The 22,854-nt window shown below is 39.1% G+C and overlaps 1 protein-coding gene across 1 annotated transcript; it reads left to right on the forward strand.

Moving 5' to 3' along the window:
- Window positions 1–1,036: 1,036 nt before the first annotated feature.
- Window positions 1,037–22,573, forward strand: LOC308083451 (uromodulin-like; the record flags this gene model as incomplete). Its single annotated transcript, XM_080425765.1, has 6 exons — window positions 1,037–1,132; window positions 18,356–19,129; window positions 20,701–20,829; window positions 21,046–21,126; window positions 22,046–22,071; window positions 22,472–22,573. The coding sequence occupies exons 1-6, from the start codon at window positions 1,060–1,062 to the stop codon at window positions 22,571–22,573; spliced, it is 1,185 nt and encodes a 394-aa protein (XP_080281891.1). The 5' UTR covers window positions 1,037–1,059.
- Between the last annotated feature and the right edge of the window lie 281 nt (window positions 22,574–22,854).

Raw genomic sequence — 22,854 nt, forward strand, 5'->3', positions numbered from 1 at the left:
CTTGTTTTAATCTTTCACAGGGTTGAGGAAAGACCTTCCTTTCCAAGCATACATAACACACCTCTATGGTGCAGTGAGCTACTATATGTACTAAGACTGGACTGCTTTATAGGCTATAGCAGTGTTTCCCAAACACTGGGTCACGGACCCATTTTTATGGGTCGTAAGTAACTAATGTTTTACCCTTGTTTCCTACAAAACAGTTTAAATTATTATTTTTAAAAAGTATGGAAAAAAATCGGAAGCCTTTGATAAATAAATGAATAATTTACAAGCTCACAACGTGTTGCGATGCGTTGTGAGTTTGTACATCGTCTATTTTCAATATTAAATAAGGCTTACAGTAAGTGGTTAATTCATAATGTATTTCTATAAATTTGCGTCCCGGGTAGACATGCACTAAATGTATCTTGTGGGTCTCGAGCTAAAGGGTTTGGGAAACACTGGGCTATAGGGTCAGAGCTAGTGTCTAAAGTTATTTGTATAAAGTATTTTCTAACATTCATTTCTATTTGTATGTTATTTTATGTTTCATCATTGTCCAACTTTTGTAATTATTCTCATACTTATTATTTTTATTATGTTGTTGCATACGGTTTGTGCTGCATGTTGCACAGTCTGATGAACAATGTCACACTAAAATTCCATCGTGACAAATAAACCTTCTTTATTCATGATTATTGGAGCGTTTTGGACTTTTACTATGAAAGCCATGAATTCAAGGTTTTTCTCCCTGGAGACTCGAGTGATGTCCTCTCATCATTCTAAAGTAAAATAGTTGATATTTTCAATGAGTGCCGCCTACCCAAGTAGACCTATAGCTACAAAAATTGTTTACTTTTTTACTGATGAGGAGCAGGTTTTCATACATTCAGCTCATCAGACATTAAACTAATCTGGATTGTTGTCATTAGCTGAAAGTTACGGTGTAGGCTTGAACTTGGGTGAGAAGGAACTTAAAGGGCTGAGTTGCCAGCTTTCCATTTCCTGAATATATTATAAGTGTTAACAAACTTGCAGATGACGATGCAGTAAGCAAGAAGACCTTCAGTAATCAAGATGGACTCCTTTTTCGTCTTAAGACTCTGTTTGTTCTGTCTTGTACAGACGATACTTGGTCTTCAGCCATCTGGTAATTATGGAATTGATAATGATAATGATAATAATAATAATAATAATGATAAATGACATGTGATAGTTGGTCATAATGATATTTATTTGTGGGCACAGTGTATTTTTCTTTCTATAGCAGGAAGTGTATGTCAATGTCAGTCATACCTTGTCATGTGCGTATAATTCTCTATAGTTTAGTAGGCCTAACTTTGCTCAGAGACATTAAATGTTTTTTATAATTATTTTCTTATTCAGTTAACTACAGTTAAGGTTTCTGATTAGGTGTTTTACATACTGATTAAGTATTTTACAAACTGTAGGCCTACATCTCGGTCAGCTTCCTCTACTTCACCGGAGAATTCACCGGAAATATTATGTGTGGAGTGGACAAAGTTAGGCAAATTGAGAAACTAACAACAATGAAATGCAAAAAAAATAACGGCAACGGTAAAAAAATAAAAAACACATTTCGGGTTAACACTATACTGTTGTCTTCTTCTTAGTTCTAGTTCTTGTTATTTCTTTTACTGTAATATCACAATGCTTATTTTCATTATAATGCTAGAAAGGCAAGTCTGAAAGAGAAAGGATCCATCCAATTTAGAGGAGAACAATTGCTAATTGATAAAAATGTAAAATAATCTTGGTCAGCGTCCTCTTTTTCACCGGAGAATTCAGTGTGGACAAAGTTATGCAAATTGAGAAACTAACAACAATGATGGTAACGGTAAAAATACCCCACATTTCGGGTTAACACTATACTGTTGTTGTTGTTCTACTTAGTGCTAGTTCTTGTTGTTTGTTTTACTGTAATATTGAAATCAGAGGTGGACGAAGTACTCGACCCCTGTACTTGAGTAAGAGTACAGATACTCCTGGTCAAATTTACTCCACTACAAGTAAAAGTAGCTCAGTCAAAATATTACTCAAGTTAGAATAAAAAAGTCATTGCTTTTAAATATACTTAAGTATTCAAAAGTACATGCTTTGATAAATAATTAGAGTAAAAGTAAAAGTAGAAGTACATGTCTTAATTTTTAAATCAATTAATTGCTGTAATGTTTTCACAATGAATTTCACTGCATGCACTGATGTGCAGAAACACCTATAAAAACATGGTAAATACTGAGGAACCAGAACTAAATAATTTTACTCCTATACACCCATACAAGCTGTAACAAAGAGGAGAGCGGAGGGGGAAGCCACAAACCCGGCTAGTGAGAGCAGAAGTGTGGCCAATTGCATTTTAGGGAAGAAAAAAAGAACAGCCAACCTTAAAGCCAAACCGCACCATGCAACTAGTCCCAACTCCTTGCAACAAAACCGTTTTAAGGTCAACCAAACAATGCAACTCCTTGCAACTGCCATTGGGGTTAATTGTTGCAAGTACTGTAGATGCAAGTAGTTGCATGTTGCAAGTAGTTGCAAGTAGTTGCATGTTGCAAGGTGTTGCATGGCGAAACATTGGTGTGGAGTGGGCTTAAAAGTACTTTACAGCCATCCTAGAAATGTATTAGAGTAAAAGTAAAATATTTGTCTTGGAAATGTACTCAAGTAAGAGTAATAAGTATTAAAAAAATCTAATACTCAAGTAAAGTAGGCCTACAGATCCTCAGAATCTTTAAGTACAGTACTCAAGTTCATTTACTCCGTTACTGTCCACCACTGATCACAATGCTTATTTTCATAACTTTACCTACACTATATCATGGTTGAGTATGATTTCAGTAGTTTGCACTCATATGCTAGAAGGGCAAGTCTAAAAGAGAAAGGATTCATCCAATTTAGAGGAGAACAAATTGTTAATTGATAAAAAATACATGATTATAATTAACATTTTAGGAAAGGCTTAAAGATTGTTAAGAATTGAAATACTATTTGGTTGTAATTTCATATCAGCAATCATATTGAACATCAATAATCAAAACATTTAAATTGTATTTTTTCAACAAAATGATTTACCTTGTGTAGTGAACGTCATTATATTCTCTATAACCTGTATTCATTAAATTACTAATCATAATCACAACTGCCAAAATTATCCAAATGTAAAGAACTACTAATTGCTTTCACAGGTAAAACCTTCCTCAGCTGTGAATCATGTCATGATCAGGCTAAATGCCTGGAGTCACCTGTCAAAACAGAGAGAGACGACACCTTCTTCAGCCAATCAGTCTCCTGTTTCTGTAAAGATGGCTTCGTCGGTGATGGCCTCACCTGTTACGATGTAAAGCTCTGCAGTGATTCCTCCTGTTGTCAGCAAGGTTACAGATGGTCACCAGAGAAAGGCTGTGTGGATGTTGATGAGTGCTCCCTCCCTGAGGCACCGTGCACCCATGGGTCTCAGGTCTGTGTGAACACACCTGGCTCCTTTGAGTGCCTTGTGCCTCCCTCCAGGTCCAAAAGATCTGTTGCTCAGTTCTCCTGTGGCAATGTGGTTTGTCCATCAGGTCAGGACTGTATCAACTCTCGCTGTGCAGATCCCTGTGATCACTACACAGTACTGAATGACGCCTGGAGAGCAACAGATAACAATGATGGTAAACTGCGCTGTGACAATGAAGTCAGCTGGCAAGGGTGGTATCGACTGTTCCTGGGGAAAAGCAGTGCCCAGATGCCAGAGACATGTGTGGAAGAAAGACGGTGTGGAACAGCTGTTCCTCTATGGATGAAACAGCCTCATCCTGCAGTGTCAGATGAAATTGTACGGCGCAGCACCTGTGGTAAGTGGGATGGTGACTGTTGTCAAAGAGGTTATACCGCACCTCCCATCCATGTCAAGAACTGTTGGAACTACTATGTCTACAAGCTTCTACCACCAACCAACTGTCAACTAGCCTATTGTGCAGGTAAAGTGGTGTTGTAAAATTGTTAATAAAATATGAATTTACAGTATAATACTGTAAAGCTTGTTTGGTAGCATTAAAGTTTTCCACTTTCTACAGTAAACTCCATGATATCTACAACACCTCTGAGTCCGACCACAGGAACACAGACCACTGCTACCCATCCATTGGTCTCTGACAAGCCAACACCAGAGGGTAAAAAGTCATTTTATTTATCATGTATACTGTAAGTGCTCTCTCCTGATTGGATCAAATTGGTATTCCGACCTGAAAATGAATTTTCTTTTTACTAAAGAGCTGGAGAGACAGGGAGACACATGTAAGTGAACTAATTTCTGATACTAGACTGGTGGGCATCCTCCTACTCATGAACCCTAGCGTCCAGATTCTAGCCATGTCACAATAGGTGAATATTATGCAAAAATATCAAATTGGCTATTTCCGTGTTTATATTTAAATAGAATACCTAAACACAAATTTATGATTCTAGACGGGCATTCCCCTACTCAGGAACAATTCAAGTCCCATATCTGTCTTTCTGTGTCCTATTTATGCCCATATAATATGTATCCATATACAATGTATGGATACATATCTGTCTGCCTGTCTGTCTGTCTGCTTGTGTCCCTTTCATGCCTTATATGGAGATCCCTGATGTCATGTATGCCGAAATATGGGCATGCCCATATCTTGGAATATTGGTCAGATCGGTGGTTCTTTTTTAATGTTAAGTCCGCATGGCCCACATTATGCATCACGTGATTCGGTCTATACCATGAACGCTGAAAGCCGATGCTAAAGGGATGCAGTGCTTTGACCGGTGAGGAAAGGAGGTCCTGACCAAGTGTTACCATGTGACCAGTTCAGTGAGAATGTGTTGGGGTGGCCTGACGTTAAATTGTATACATCATTGAACCTTTTTTCAAAGATTTTTATGTCTTCTTAAAAACAGGGAACAGACACGTGTCGTGCACAGATGGACAGTCCAGCGGACTGTTAGAGGATTTTAGCCTTTCATAGTCCAGTGTAGGCTGCAGTAAAATCCTCAGTGTTAAGGCCCAGTCACGGATGCGCTTCAGACTCCTCAGACGTTTGCCGTGTTCACTCCTATATAATATGTTATATGATGATAAAGTTTGTTTGGTAGCGTCGAAGGTCTGAATGCTGTTTGTCCACTTTCTACAGTAAACTCCATGACATCTACAACACCTCCGACCACAGGAACACTTCCCGTTTTTACGCAAGAGCTTCTGGGAACTCAGACCACTGCTACCCACCCACTGGGCTCTGACAAGCCAACACCAGAGGGTAAAAATGCATTTTATTTATCCTGTATCATGTATATGTTCTCTCTCTGGTATTCCGACCTGAACCTCATTTTCTCTTTACTAAAGAGCTGGAGAGACAGGGAGACACATGTTAGTGAACAAACACAACAAAATCACTGAAGGCAACTTTAACCATATGAACCCTAGCGTCCAGATTCTGGCCATGTCACAATAGACAAACATTCGGCAAAAATATCACATTGTCTATTTCCGTGTTTATATTTAAATAGAATACCTAAACACTAATTTATGATACTAGACCGGCATCCTCCTACTCAGGAACAATGTAAGTCCCATCTGTCTTGCTGTGTCCTATTTATGCCCATATAATATGTATCCAAATACAATATACATACGAATACATGTCTGTCTGTCTGTCTGTCTGTCTGTCTGCTTGTGTCCTTTTTATGCCCATATAATATGTATCCAAATACAATATACAGTACAGATATGGATACATATGTCTGTCTGTCTGTCTGTCTGTCAGTCTGTCTGTCTGCTTGTGTCCCTTTTATGCCCATATATGGAGATCCCTGATGTCATCAGTATATGCCGAAATATGGGCCTTTCATAGTCCAGTGTAGGCTGCAGTAAAATCCTCAGTGTTAAGGCCCAGTCACGTATGCACTTCAGGCGCGTCAGACGTTTGCCGTGCTCACTCCCGTATAATATTATATTCTATGATAATAAAGTTAGTTTGGTAGCGTTGAAGGTCTGAATGCTGTTTGTCCACTTTCTACAGTAAACTCCATGACATCTACAACACCTCTGAGTCCGACCGCAGGAACACTTCCCATTTTTACGGGAGAGCTTTTGGGAACTCAGACCACTGCTACCCACCCACTGGGCTCTGACAAGCCAACACCAGAGGGTAAAATGCATTTTATTTATCATGTAGAAATTCTCTCTCCTGATTGGATCAAATAGGTATTCCGAGCCTGAAAATAAATCGGTCCCAGTCACTTATGGGCTTCAGACGCCTCAGACGTTCGCCGTGTTCACTTCCATTCTATAATATTGTATTATAATAAAGTTTGTTTTGGTTGAAGGTCTTAATGCTGTTTGCTGTTTTTTCCACTTTCTACAGTAAACTCCACAACATCTACAACACCTCCGACCACATCTCTTCCAAGAACACAGACCACTGCCATCGTTCCAACACCAGAAGGTAAACATGAATTCATTATGAACCACTGTGTTCCGCTGGGCAAGTGAAAAAACATAAATAATAATAATTGTATTTACAATATTAAAATCATTACATTACATTACAGACATTCGACTGGTAAACGGAGGGAACACCACCTGCTCTGGCAGAGTGGAGATCTACTTCCGTGGACAGTGGGGGACAGTGTGTGATGATGGCTGGGACCTAAATGATGCCCAGGTGGTGTGTAGACAGTTAGGGTGTGGTGGGGCCCGGTCAGCTCCATCCAGAGCACATTTTGGACCAGGCAGTGGGCCCATCTGGTTGGAAGATGTCAGCTGCACAGGCAGTGAATCAGAGCTTGCACGGTGCTCACATGGAGGTGTGGGAACCCACGACTGTGGTCACGATGAAGATGCTGGTGTCGTCTGTGATGAAGGTAAACATGTATACAAAAAGTATCTTGAACCATCCTCTCTCTCTCTCTCTCTCTCTCTCTCTCTCTCTCTCTCTCTCTCTCACTCTCTCTCACAAAAGAAGTCTAGAAGTCCTCTGTCCTTGTAGTTGTTGTGTGTGCGAGTGTCTCTGTAGTTGATTAGATTTTCTATTTTATATGGTTAATGATTTGATCATTCCCACATCTCTCTACTAATGTGCTTATAAGATACGTGAGAATGGACATGTAGAATAAAGTAACATCTATGTTCACGTGGAGGGATCATTATTTACTATTCTCTGCCTATCAGTGTGTAACTGGAATGGCACTGAGTCGGCAGAGGCAGACAGCTCACTGCTTGGGTTACCGTCTCGCTTGGCCGCTTCTAATGGCGCGTCTGCCTCGTTTTAAGTTTCATATCGTCGCTGTCGGGCAGAAACCCCTCATCCCCATTTTCTAACTTTTTGTGTTTTTCGTAAAATAACGCCCTACAGTACTTGATCAGATCCGCAAGCTTGTAGATCTGCAATGTTTTATACTTTTGCATTTGAATTCTGAAAAGTAACAGTTTTGGACATTGAGTATGAGATTTCCGAACGACAGAGACAATATTCAATTAGTTTTTTTCAATGTTAAGTCCACATGACCCACATTATGCAAGCCTGAAAATAAATCGGTCCCAGTCACGTATGGGCTTCAGACGCCTCAGACGTTCGACATGTTCACTTCCATTCTATAATATTGTATTATAATAAAGTTTGTTTTGGTTGAAGGTCTTAATGCTGTTTGCTGTTTTTTCCACTTTCTACAGTAAACTCCGCAACATCTACAACACCTCCGACCACATCTCTTCCAAGAACACAGACCACTGCCATCGTTCCAACACCAGAAGGTAAACATGAATTCATTATGAACCACTGTGTTCCGCTGGGCAAGAGAAAAAACATAAATAATAATAATTGTATTTACAATATTGAAATCATCAAGTTTGTTTTGAATATACTTACAAATATATATATTGTAGTATTTTAAAATAGAGTAACACATTGTAGGCCTATATGTTTGTGCAATTAAGCATAACAAATTGAAATACAAATGTGCATAGTTTTACCTAAGGCCAGTCCACACCAATGCAACTCCTTGCAACTGCAACTATTGCAACTCCTTGGAACTCCTTGCAACCATTATCCCCAAATGGCACCGGTCTGCAACTGGTCAGTCCAGACCGCTGCAATTTATTGCAACTGGTTGCAAGTTGCGACTAGTTGCATTGGTGTGGGCTGGGCTTTATAGGTAGTGTGAAATGTTTTGGTTGAAAAAAAGTATTTTGTTAAAAAGTTAAAGCTCTGATAGTAATCATTGTTATAGAGTATTTGCCTCCACATCTCTCCAGCTGTTTACTAAACAGAAAACATTATATTTTCACGGTTGCCAGTTTCATCCAATTAGGAAAGAGTACCCATTTATCAGCTTCAATTGTAGCGCTTCAGTTTGAAATTTGTCTGCTAATTTCTTCATAATAATAATAATAATAATTAAAAAAATACAAATAATACATGACATTTATATAGCAATTTTCAAGGTACCCAGCACATTTTTGCATGACACATTTGCATATAATTCCTTATAGTTACACATAACTTTTGTCTTCTTTATAGACTCCTCCATGTGTTGTTGTTAAAGTGTCTCCTGTACCCTGATCCTGTCTGTCTGTCTGTCTGTCTGTCTGTCTGTCTGTCTGTCTGTCTGTCTGTCTGTCTGTCTGTCTGTCTGTCTGTCTGTCTGTCTGTCTGTCTGTCTGTCTGTCTGTCTGTCTGTCTGTCTGTCTGTCTGTCTGTCTGTCTGTCTCAGAAGTCCAGGAGAAGTCCTCGCGTCGGGCCGTAGGTTGGAGTGTGAGTGTGTTTGTACTTGCGTTCTTGGTGTGTGTACTGCTCATGTACAGATGGAAGACAAGGAGACAGTCTGGAGGTGAGTTAACTTCATACACATTTAAGTCCATGTGTTCTGCACCACTTTGATCATAGAGGTTGGTGGTTGGACTGGTGGAGGTGACCAGTGGTGGACGAAGTAACCCCAGTACTTGAGTAAAAGTACAGATACTAATGGTTGAATTTAATTAAGTAAAAGTAGCTCAGTCAAAATGTTACTTGAGTAAAAGTACAAAAGTAATTGCTTTTAAATATACTTAAGTATTCAAAAGTAATCGCTTTTAAATATACTTAAGTGCAAGTACAAGTACAAGTAAAAGTAGAGGTAAATTATATACTATATATATATATATATATATATATATATATATATATATATATATATATATATATAATTGTAATTGTATATATATATAATTGTAATGTTTTCACAATTAATTTATAGAACTTTGTAAGAGATGTACAGTAGTTTGTCATTTGAAAATGTATGTTTTGTTATGTCTGTGTCTGTGTTTTTCATAACATGGACTTCAGATAAGGCCATGGGTGTTCTTGGAGGTTTGTGAGGCTGAATCAGATGCTGATCAGACTCAGCTCGTTCTTCTCCTGCTGCCGTCATTACCGTGTTCTGTGTTGAGATGAAACAAGAACAAAAAAAGTGGATATGGATAGGTTTTTGCACCTGGATGACGTATTTCTGCTTTTATGTGGATCAGGGGTCTTCAACGTTTTACCCCTTAGCTGATAGAGAGATGAAGCAGGGACCCCATCTGTATATTCTTATTTTTTAGAATGCTTTCCATTCTGTCATACAGAAACGTGAATGGCGCGTGCATTGTGGCCTTGCGTAGAACTTTAAAATTCTGTTCAGCTCACAACCCAGACATCGTCATTGAAATTGTCAGCCAGCTCTGTGCAGTTTTGGAGAAGTAAAAACCCCAGACGAGACACGTGACTTCAACATGCCTGAGTGAGAACACGGTTCTGTGTGAAATCCATCAAACCTCAGAATGGTGAAGTAGAGAGCAGTGTGTTCTTCACAGCCTCTTCACAGCTTTCATGACATCTGACAATTCAGCACAAATGTCTTTGGCAACGTTACGTGTGACTCCCTAGTCCCTGTGTAGCATGCAGTTTAAGTCCCTAGTCCCTGTGGAGCGTGCATTTTAACCTGTAACATGTATAGCATGCAGTGCCTCCATCAGGTGCACACAGAGGAGCCAACCAGTGCTTGAGTACCTGCCTGTTTGCTTTCATAGGAGAAATTGCCCTTCTCTTATTTGAATATCGGTCTTGCTGAACCACAGTTGCTCTCCACCCTGTTCTCATTCAATACAATGTAGGTTTGGTCACTTTGTTTTCTCATCCTGATAAGTCTGAAAACGTTTTAGTTGAGCAAGGCAGTCTCCATGTTTCTTGTTAAAACCAGAGAATGAAAGGCACGAAAATAGCAAATTAAGTTGTCAGCACTTTTAAAAACGTGCAGCAGAAGAAGGAAATGTAAAACATTCTCACACATATATGAGTGTGAAGTGTGGTTTACATAGGACATTATGCAAGTAACACTCAAAAGTGTCAGACATTTAAAACAAATCAGGAAAAAAAAGTGGGTGCCCCCCCCCCCCGTGCAGTGACTCAGAGGACCGTCTATGGGTCACGGACCCCCTGTTGAATACCCATAATGTAGATCCCAGTGGAGAGTGTGTACTGTGATAGGTTTCCTTCTTTGAAGAACACAGCGATTGGCCAATTGCATTTTAGGGCAGAAGGAAAAAAAAGAGGGAAAAAAAGAACAGCTAACCTAAAAGTAACTTGTACATCACAACCTTACTCGAAATGTACTTGAGTAAAAGTAAAATATCTTTCTTGGAAATGTACCTGAGTGAAAGTAAAAAGTATTCAAAAATCTAATACTCAAGTAAAGTCCAATACTCAGAATCTGTACTTAAGTACAGTACTCAAGTAAATGTACTCCCTTACTGTCCACCACTGGAGGTGACACAGACTGTGGCAGACAAACAAGCTTTGCAACTATCAAATATATGAATGCAGCTTTAACTTCACTAACAGTGACTTAGTTCACAACAACTGTGTTTATGTGTGTGTTCCACAGATTTCAACACCAGAAGAGACGCAGACACCAGAAATTCTCTGCAGGTCAAAAACATATTTGTATCTTTATTGTCTCCGCCACGCCGAAGGCATTCTGTCCGTCCGTCCGTGTGTGTGTCCCTCCGTCTGTGACCAGCTAATCTCCGGCACCGTTGGCCCAAGTGCAGCGAGACACATTTTTTAGATCGGCCTGTTATAGCGCCACCAGGAGGCTGACTTTTGGAAAACAATTACTCCAACAGATTTTGTCCAATTTCCGTGAACTTTTGCACACACATTCCCATTAGGCCGAGGAAGAAATGCCACCCTTTTCACAATGGCCTATTATAGCGCAACCAGGAGGCCAAAATGACCTGGTGGAGACCTGTGCTTTTTGTAGTTGCTGTCTATATATTCTCATACAACTATCAAATCAAACTTTATTTATACAGCAGATTTTCAACGACCAAGGTCGAACTAAAGTGCTGAACATGAACAAATTAAAAAAACAGGCAAACAGAGCAGAAAGAAAGAGTAGAAAACTAATTAAAGCAAAAGAAAATAATCAAAGGAAGGCAAACAAATTAAACAGATCACAACTAGAATGAAACAAAACAGCATATCAAAGTATCCAGCAACAAGGTATACACAGCAAGAGTATATACAAACATGGTCAAGCAGCATTAAAGGCCAGGGAGACAAAATGCGTCTTTAATAGAGATTTAAAAACCTCCAAGGAATGAGCAGAGCGAATATGAAGAGGCAGGGTATTCCACAACGTGCAACGGCAAAGGCTCGGCCCCCTCTAGTCTTACATGAGGTGTAACAGTCGGGCACAGTCAGGAGAAGCTGGTCTGCCGACCTCAAGGGTCTGGCTGGGATGTATGGCTGAACGAGTCAACTGTGATTAATGCAGTACTACTATTGATAGATAGATAGAGCACTTCTACCACAGTTACAACTGTAGTGCTGATAGCAGTAGTGATTACTACAACTACTCTATTACTAATTCAGGCAAATATCTTGTAGTGTGAACCTCACATTACAGTACAGGTAGAAGAGAGATGTAGGAGGTGATTTGGGTGAATTATTTTCTTTCACTGTTGAATTATAGAATGAAAATAAGAACACATTTACACATATTGTCCATTCAATTATCTAACACAAGTTATATGAAGTCTATCTATGTATCTATATACAGTATTAATAATACTGTTGTTTACCTCCTCAGGAGCCCATTTATGCGAACTGTCCTCGAGTCTCCCCACCAGAGTTAGACTCCACCTACCAGAGCCTCGATCTAGCCACCATGGATGACAACTCACTGTACTCTACAGTCACACCAAGACACCCATAGTGTGTTTGAAGAAGCAGTTCCCCTACTGTAGATCATTTTTATTTTTTAAACTTTCACAGACTTGAAGAAAGTTATCCTTGCTTTGATTTCTTCAGGTGTGGACAACTTGTTTCTAAGTCAGAGCTTCCTTTCCAAGCATAGATAACGCACCTCGGTACAGTGAACTATATGCACTAAGACTGTACATTATTAGCTCAATAGGTTTACTGCTTTATACAATATCTTGTATAATAAAATAATCTTGTATTAAAACATTTTTTTCCTTCATAGTAATGTGAATTATTGATAGAATGTATATCTATATCTGTATCTATTTGATTTTGATGATTTTATCCTCACTTACATGGATCACTCACTCGGCCTCTTACTGCTCCCCTGGTGCTGTATTATATGGCCCACTGCTTCAAATAGTTATGGTGGTTTTAAAGGACAAATTTAATTTATTTTGCAAATACACTGTGACAAATACCCCAAAATGCCAAATAGGGACTAAAGTATTATTATTAGTGTGGTTTATTAATAGGGCAACCAGACTATAGTAATAGATGATCTTTATTCTTTCTAGATAAACTTTATTTTGGCGCTACTCCTCCAACAGTTTTTTCCCCCCACACTCGTGTTGTCAAATTGACCGGCTTCATTGGGAATCGTGGGCTCGTACTTTGCTAAGAGATACGTTGTATAGTTTAATTAATTTAAACTATTAATTACTACTAATTTATTTATTTATTAGCAAATACATTTTCTTATAATGGGGACATGCAAAGAATCCCATTCAAGTATTTTTCTCTCAGAAACCATAAGGGCTACAGTTACAAGACTTCGAGGGGAGGTTCATAGTCCAGTGCCAAATCATTAAAAACAAGACCAGGAGACCTGGTTCTGCCAGACCCAGAATAAAATCCGACGTGTGTCCATATATGGTCAAAAAAGGGACAAGATGGACATACTTTTATGCCCATGCATGGACGAAAGGGGACAAAGCCTCATGTAGGCCGACCCCTTGGGTCTGGCAAAAATACTACACCAGTCGGCCTTATGGTGGCGCTATAAAAGCCCAATTTACGTTTCGGCCTATAACTCTTGAACCGTAGATCGTAAAATCAAAATGTATTTCCCCTGGATTTCTTGGGTCATGACGCAACCCCTTAGGCCATGCCCATTTGCGTCAGGATAGATTTTCCGCCATTTTGAATTTTCTTCAAAACACACTTTTTGCACCTTCTCCTACAGATTTTGTCCAAATTTCACAAAAATCGGTACACATGATTTCTGGACCCATGCTATAAAAATATCCAAGCGGAATTTTGATAGTCCATACCGTTCGTCCGTAATTGGCTTCCAAAGTTAGTGGGAGGGGCCTGTTTTACAAAAAATAACAAAAATCACAAACGGTCCAGTCAATCCCAAATTTGAATCACAGGTCAAGGGTGGTTTATTCAACGAATCCCCAAAAGCACTTCCACTTTGATCCATAGGGGGCGCCACAAATGCACAAAATGTAAACGTTTGATGCAAAAACATGATTTTGGGGGGGATCAATCCTCTCGAAATGAAATGCAAGTAATCTCAGGAGTGACGTGACAATATAATTGGCCTGTTACATTTATGGGAGGGGCCTATTTCTTTAGTAGGAGGGGGCTATTTCTTAAAATCAAAACGCCACGTATCACAAACGCAGGATCCGATCGGCTGTTGAGAACTTTTGTGTTTTGCAGCTTTTTATTCCTTTGGGAACAATCAAAAAAAGGCTTAAATATCCAAATTTGCATAAACCTATTAAACCTCTTATTTTTAGGGTCTAAAGTAATTCATATAAAGTGTTTTCCAACATTTATTTCTATTTTTATTTTATTTTATGTTTCTTGTGTCCAACTATTCTCCTTTTTTTTTAAATGATATCGTTGTATACAGTTTGTGCTGCATGTTGCACAGTCTGGCATACAGTGTCACACCACATTTCCACTGCCTGTATAGTGACAAATAAACTTTCTTTATTCATGCAAGTGTTTTGGACTTTTACTAAAGCCATGAATTCAAGGTTTTCCTCCTAGGAGTGATGTCTTTGCATCATTCTTAAAGTTGTACAATGCAGAATCACAAATAACGATTTTTAGCAACCTCTGCTGGTCACTACCGTCACTGCATACAATTTCCGTAGTCCTCGATTACCCAGAATTCCATTCGTTTTCACCGGAAGCCGGAAGCGTTTCAAAAAGCGATCTTTTAATTGTTTTATACTATCTACGGATCGTTTCTCTTAGCCAGTGGAGCATTAGTTACCATGAGCTGTGCTTTCTTTTTCTGTTCTTTTTCGATCTTCCAATCCTACATTCTCTTAAAATCAGCGTGAGGTTCCTTTTTGTTATTAGCGCGGTATTTCCTGGCCAAACAGGAAACCGTTGCGGTAGTTCCTGGCCGACGTCATGACGTCGGCCAGGACGTCGGCCACGACGTCATGACGTTGGCCAGGAACGTCATTTTCCCGGGAAAGTCCCCCCCGTCCACGTTCAATAGAAAATATATAAATAAAAGGCTTCCGGGGGTGAAATTCATGGAGTGGGTGTTGTGAAACTTTTGCCACTCACAAAAGATATACAATTTAACTTTAGTTTTGTTGAAAACGTTACCTAGTATGCCTTTAAGTAAAATAGTTCATATTTTAAATGAGTGCCTACCTTAAGTACCTACAAAAATTATTAACGTTTTTACTGAAGAGCAGCAGGTTTTCATACATTCAGCTCATCAGACATTAAACTCATCTGGAGCAACAGCGGATCATGAAAGTTACTGTGTATAGGCTTGAACTTGGGTGAGGAAGGAAGCATCAACTTTTCATTTCCTGAATATATTAATGAGTGTTAACAAACTTGCAGATGAAAGAAAACCTTCAGTGAAAAAATACCTTCTTATTAAATAGCTGGAGAGACATGGAGACTCCTGTTACTGAACAAACACTCTATAGCAATGATTACTATCAGAATATAGTGCTTTAACCTTTTATAAAAAACGTTTAGTTATCACTTACCCTACCTCTAAGTTCCTTTTTCATCTTAAGACTTGTCCTGTCTTGTACGGTAACCCTCGGAACGCTCGGTACAACAACCTATTCGGACACTTTTTTCACGGAAGCGGCCCGCTTGGTGAGAATAGATTACATGACTACACATAGATATAGTGACTACAGACCCTTATATTAAGTTAGGAACTTAGGCAAAAACTGTTTATCGACGGAGGCGGGTCGTCTGAAGCGGCCTTGAGCCACGAGAGGCACTAGTGAGCCATCAAACACGGCCAACAGACCAAGACAAACTTAGCTATGAAACATATTAGTGCAGCTTTAACCCTATGTGTTACCAGGGTCCAACACCAGAAGAGAAACAGACACCAGCATATTCTCTGGTCAAAAACATATTTATATCTTTATTGCTAGCCCCATTTGGAACCTCTCTCTCCGCTGTAAAGCTTCGAGATGAGGTTCCACATTATAGTGTATGTGTGTGTGTGTGTGTTTCGTAAATGTGTTATTCTCGACCACAAATGTTTAGCATGTTATTTAGACAGATGCTAGGTTCATTGCTTACCTGGTATCCTATTTTAAAACGTACAGAATATTATTTAGATAGCATGTTTGGCCCCACAGTGGTGGAATGAACTCCCCACTGATGTCATGACAGCAGAGTCACTGCCCATCTTTCGCCACAGCCAAAAACCCACCTCTTCAGGAAACACTACCCTTCCTCTTTGCCTGGCCTACTTGTTGTCAATTAGTTGTATGAGCTCTTGGCTTTTTGGATCTTGTTTATTCGATACACGTATTTGTTTTAGCTCTTGCTCATTTGATTTTCCTACTTTGTCTCATCTGTTTATGAAAGTAGGTAGCTGATATATTGCACTTTTACTTTAGCGATAGGTATACTCTTAGTTGCTTGTTTTAGAAGAGAATTCACTTAATACTTCTGGTGATTAGTTTCGTTCCCTACCTATGTTGAATGCACTTATTGTAAGTCGCTTTGGATAAAAGCATCTGCTAAATGACTGTAATGTAATGTAATGTAATGTTGTTTAGGCGGATGCTATAGTACTGTAGGTTCATTGTTTACTTAGTTTCTCTGAGGCACTATACTGTTCTCTCTGGACTATCTATGTGGTTTTACACCTTGTTTATTGACTAGAGTTCATGCTTACCCTGCTTATTCCAATCTTGCACTTGTTGTAAGTCCCTCTGGATGATAGTCTGATGTCCCATCGTCTAATACTTCCATCCCGATCAGGATATCTAGGAAACTACTGGATGGATTCACATGGAATGTTGATGGTCATCTGTCATAGGCTCCCCAGAACTATGACGATAATACATGCTAATAATCCATTCAAACAATAGTCATCATGACAGTTGTATACGTTGTTGAAATATATATTTCATGAGGTAAAAGAAAAATGTGTTAAACAAAGTACCTGAGTGGTGACAGTACCGACATTAGATGTGTGGGGGTCAACAATAAATGTATATCCACAGTTACATTTGATAAGAATAAAAGGTTCCTATGTGGAAATCCATGTGGGTCATTTTTTATCCTTTTATGGAAGCTTTGAATTGTAATACAAAAACAAAAACTGTCTTAGAGGGTTGTAAATTGTTCTTACATCAAAAAATGATTTTTTTTGTGAGGAATACTAGGAATGTGAAACGATAAAAACGTTTCATTAGAAGGATATAGCAAGAAAACAAATCCACTGAGTATTTTTTGACCCGCTTATGCAAGAGCAAAGTTTGTATGAGGTATTTGAAGATGTGATGGGTGTAGAGCTCACTGAGGTGACTGAAGGGCCTTCCCACAGATATTTATAATACCAAGATGAAGAACTTTGTGGGCTTACTTGGATGAGGAAGGAACTAGCTGAGTTGCCTGCTTGTTAGTTCCTGAATAGAGAAGTGTTGACAAACTTGTACATCATGATGCAGTAAGCAAGAAAACCTTCAGTAGTTAAGATGGATTCCTTTTCTGTCTTAAGACTCTGTTTCTTCTGTCTTGTACAGGCGATACTTGGACTTCAGCTATCTGGTAATTATGGAAGAATTAATGAATAATATTCGTATAATATTTATTTCTGGGCAAACAGTGTGTGGTTTTCTAAATTAGGAAGCGTAGTATGTATGTCAGTTCTATCTTGTATCCCGCCTTACATTATCTTGCCTAGTTATTATCTTAGACAATAGTAAAAATGTTAAGCAATTATGTTTATTAACATAATGTCAAAATAACTTTTGCATTCGGTAAACTACAGTTAAGGTTTCTGATGAGGTGTTCTAGTTTTCATGGTTAATGATTCGATCATTGCCACATCTGTCTACAAATGTGCTTATAAGATATCCAGTAGGTGAAAATGATACTAATGGACAAAATAAAGTTACCTAGTAGGCAGTGTGCAGGCTGAGCACTCTTTCAGCCTAAAGAGAGTAGGTTTTAGAGTCTAAAACCTACTCAAACATACGTTAGGCCTACCTGCACTCGACTATGAGTGATGCTGCACATCTTTATCAGCGTAGAAAGATGAAAAGAAAAACGAAAAACTCAATACTGTTGTTATTAGAGCTTTCCTATTTCATAATAGTTTCAAATAATAAAATTGTAATAGTGTCAGTAATGTAATAGTGATATTACATACTGTAATATCACTATGCTTAGGCTACATTAACAATTTTACTTATATCTTGGTTGAATATGATTTCAGGAGCTTGCAACCATTATGTTGGAAAGGCAAGTCCAAAAAGAGAGAGAGGTTCATCCAATTTAGGGAAGAACAAACTGTTAGCTGAGAATGATAAAAGTGATAAGTGATAATATTTTAAAAAATATCAAAAGGCTTAAAGATGGTTCATAATTTAAATACCATTTGGTTGTAATTTCATATCAGCAATCACGATGTAAAATATTTAAATGGTGAATATTTCAACAAAATGATTTACCTCTTGTGGTGAAAAGTCATTTTGTATAACCTGCATGCATGTGGTTACCAATTAATATTCTCAATATCATAATTAATCACAACTGCCAAAATGAATAGCTCATATGTAATGAATGACCAATTCCTTTCACAGGTACAGGTACAACCGTCCTCAGCTGTGAATCATGTCATGATCAGGCTAAATGCCTGGAGTCACCCGTCAAAACAGAGAGAGACGACACCTTCTTCAGCCAATCAGTCTCCTGTGTCTGTAAAGATGGCTTCGTCGGTGATGGCCTCACCTGTTACGATGTAAAGGTCTGCAGTGATTCCTCCTGTTGTCACCAAGGTTACAGATGGTCACCAGAGAAAGGCTGTGTGGATGTTGATGAGTGCTCCCTCCCTGAGGCACCCTGCACCCATGGGTCTCAGGTCTGTGTGAACACACATGGCTCCTTTGAGTGCCTCGTGCCTCCCTCCAGGGCCAAAAGATCTGTTGTTCAGTTCTCCTGTGGCAATGTGGTTTGTCCATTAGGTCAGGACTGTATCAACTCTCACTGTGTAGATCCCTGTGATCACTACACAGTACTGAATGATATCTGGAGAGCGACAGATTACAGAGATGGTAACTGGCGCTGTGACAACAGTGTCAACTGGCAAGGGTGGTATCGACTGTTCCTGGGGAAGAGCAGTGCCCAGATGCCAGAGACATGTGTGGAAGAAAAACGGTGTGGAACACATGTTCCTCTATGGATGAAACAGCCTCATCCTGCAGTGTCAGATGGAATTGTACAGCGCAGCACCTGTGGTAAGTGGAATGGTGACTGTTGTCAAAGAGGTTATACCGCACCTCCCATCCATGTCAAGAACTGTTGGAACTACTATGTCTACAAGCTTCTACCACCAACCGGCTGTAATGTAGCCTATTGTGCAGGTAAAGTGGTGTTGTAAAATTGTTCTAAAAATATGAATCTATATAATACTATAAAGCTTGTTCGGTAGCATTAAAGTTTTCCACTTTCTACAGTAAACTCCATAATATCTACAACACCTCTGAGTCCGACCACAGAAACACAGACCACTGCTACCCATCCACTGGTCTCTGACAAGCCAACACCAGAGGGTAAAAAAAACATTTTATGTATCATGTATAAGTTCTTTTTCAGTGTTAAGTCGGCATGACCCACATTATGCATCACGTGATTTGGTCTATACCTTGAACGCTGAAAGGCGATGCTAAAGGGCTGCAGTGCTTTGACCGGTGAAGAAAGGAGGTCCTGACCAAGTGTTACCATGTGACCAGTTCAGTGAGAATGTGTTGGGGTGGCCTGACGTTAAATTGTATACATCATTGAACCTTTTTTCAAAGATTTTTATGTCTTCTTAAAAACAGGGAACAGACACGTGTCGTGCACAGATGGAGTCCAGCGGACTGTTAGAGGATTTTAGCCTTTCATAGTCCAGTGTAGGCTGCAGTAAAATCCTCAGTGTTAAGGCCCAGTCACGGATGCGCTTCAGACTCCTCAGACGTTTGCCGTGTTCACTCCTATATAATATGTTATATGATGATAAAGTTTGTTTGGTAGCGTCGAAGGTCTGAATGCTGTTTGTCCACTTTCTACAGTAAACTCCATGACATCTACAACACCTCCGACCACAGGAACACTTCCCGTTTTTACGCAAGAGCTTCTGGGAACTCAGACCACTGCTACCCACCCACTGGGCTCTGACAAGCCAACACCAGAGGGTAAAAATGCATTTTATTTATCCTGTATCATGTATATGTTCTCTCTCTGGTATTCCGACCTGAACCTCATTTTCTCTTTACTAAAGAGCTGGAGAGACAGGGAGACACATGTTAGTGAACAAACACAACAAAATCACTGAAGGCAACTTTAACCATATGAACCCTAGCGTCCAGATTCTGGCCATGTCACAATAGACAAACATTCGGCAAAAATATCACATTGTCTATTTCCGTGTTTATATTTAAATAGAATACCTAAACACTAATTTATGATACTAGACCGGCATCCTCCTACTCAGGAACAATGTAAGTCCCATCTGTCTTTCTGTGTCCTATTTATGCCCATATAATATGTATCCAAATACAATATACATACGAATACATGTCTGTCTGTCTGTCTGTCTGTCTGCTTGTGTCCTTTTTATGCCCATATAATATGTATCCAAATACAATATACAGTACAGATATGGATACATATGTCTGTCTGTCTGTCTGTCTGTCAGTCTGTCTGTCTGCTTGTGTCCCTTTTATGCCCATATATGGAGATCCCTGATGTCATCAGTATATGCCGAAATATGGGCCTTTCATAGTCCAGTGTAGGCTGCAGTAAAATCCTCAGTGTTAAGGCCCAGTCACGTTTGCACTTCAGGCGCGTCAGACGTTTGCCGTGCTCACTCCCGTATAATATTATATTCTATGATAATAAAGTTAGTTTGGTAGCGTTGAAGGTCTGAATGCTGTTTGTCCACTTTCTACAGTAAACTCCATGACATCTACAACACCTCTGAGTCCGACCGCAGGAACACTTCCCATTTTTACGGGAGAGCTTTTGGGAACTCAGACCACTGCTACCCACCCACTGGGCTCTGACAAGCCAACACCAGAGGGTAAAATGCATTTTATTTATCATGTAGAAATTCTCTCTCCTGATTGGATCAAATAGGTATTCCGAGCCTGAAAATAAATCGGTCCCAGTCACTTATGGGCTTCAGACGCCTCAGACGTTCGCCGTGTTCACTTCCATTCTATAATATTGTATTATAATAAAGTTTGTTTTGGTTGAAGGTCTTAATGCTGTTTGCTGTTTTTTCCACTTTCTACAGTAAACTCCACAACATCTACAACACCTCCGACCACATCTCTTCCAAGAACACAGACCACTGCCATCGTTCCAACACCAGAAGGTAAACATGAATTCATTATGAACCACTGTGTTCCGCTGGGCAAGTGAAAAAACATAAATAATAATAATTGTATTTACAATATTAAAATCATCAAGTATGTTTTGAATATACTTACAAATATATATATTGTAGTATTTTAAAATAGAGTAACACATTGTAGGCCTATATGTTTGTGCAATTAAGCATAACAAATTAAAATAAAAATGTGCATAGTTTTACCTAAGGCCAGTCCACACCAATGCAACTCCTTGCAACTGCAACTATTGCAACTCCTTGGAACTCCTTGCAACCATTATCCCCAAATGGCACCGGTCTGCAACTGGTCAGTCCAGACCGCTGCAATTTATTGCAACTGGTTGCAAGTTGCGACTGGTTGCATTGGTGTGGGCTGGGCTTTATAGGTAGTGTGAAATGTTTTGGTTGAAAAAAAGTATTTTGTTAAAAAGTTAAAGCTCTGATAGTAATCATTAATATAGAGTATTTGTCTCCACATCTCTCCAGCTGTTTACTAAACAGAAAACATTATATTTTCACGGTTGCCAGTTTCATCCAATTAGGAACGAGTACCCATTTATCAGCTTCAATTGTAGCGTTTCAGTTTGAAATTTGTCTGCTCATTTCTTTATAATAATAATAATAATAAAAAATATATAATACATGACATTTATATAGCAATTTTCAAGGTACCCAGCACATTTTTGCATGACACATTTGCATATAATTCCTTATAGTTACACATAACTTTTGTCTTCTTTATAGACTCCTCCATGTGTTGTTGTTAAAGTGTCTCCTGTACCCTGATCCTGTCTGTCTGTCTGTCTGTCTCAGAAGTCCAGGAGAAGTCCTCGCGTCGGGCCGTAGGTTGGAGTGTGAGTGTGTTTGTACTTGCGTTCTTGGTGTGTGTACTGCTCATGTACAGATGGAAGACAAGGAGACAGTCTGGAGGTGAGTTAACTTCATACACATTTAAGTCCATGTGTTCTGTACCACTTTGATCATAGAGGTTTGTGGTTGGACTGGTGGAGGTGACCAGTGGTGGACGAAGTAACCCCAGTACTTGAGTAAAAGTACAGATACTAATGGTCAAATTTAATCAAGTAAAAGTAGCTCAGTCAAAATGTTACTTAAGTAAAAGTACAAAAGTAATTGCTTTTAAATATACTTAAGTGCAAGTACAAGTACAAGTAAAAGTAGAGGTAAATTATATACTATATATATATATATATAATTGTAATGTTTTCACAATTAATTTATAGAACTTTGTAAGAGATGTACAGTAGTTTGTCATTTGAAAATGTATGTTTTGTTATGTCTGTGTCTGCGTTTTTCATAACATGGACTTCAGATAAGGCCATGGGTGTTCTGGAGGTTTGTGAGGCTGAATCAGATGCTGATCAGACTCAGCTCGTTCTTCTCCTGCTGCCACCGTTACCGTGTTCTGTGTTGAGATGAAACAAGAACAAAAAAAGTGGATATATGGATCGGTTTTTGCACCTGGATGACGTATTTCTGCTTTTATGTGGATCAGGGGTCTTCAACGTTTTACCCCTTAGCTGATAGAGAGATGAAGCAGGGACCCCATCTGTATATTCATATTTTTTAGAATGCTTTCCATTCTGTCATACAGAAATGTGAATGGCGCGTGCATTGTGGCCTTGCATAGAACAGCTCACAACCCAGACATCGTCTTTGAAATTGTCAGCCAGTTCCGTGCAGTTTTGGAGAAGT

The sequence above is a fragment of the Gymnoscopelus braueri genome (assembly GCF_963280865.1).
Source record: "Gymnoscopelus braueri genome assembly, chromosome: 4".
Taxonomy (NCBI): Eukaryota; Metazoa; Chordata; class Actinopteri; order Myctophiformes; family Myctophidae; genus Gymnoscopelus; species Gymnoscopelus braueri.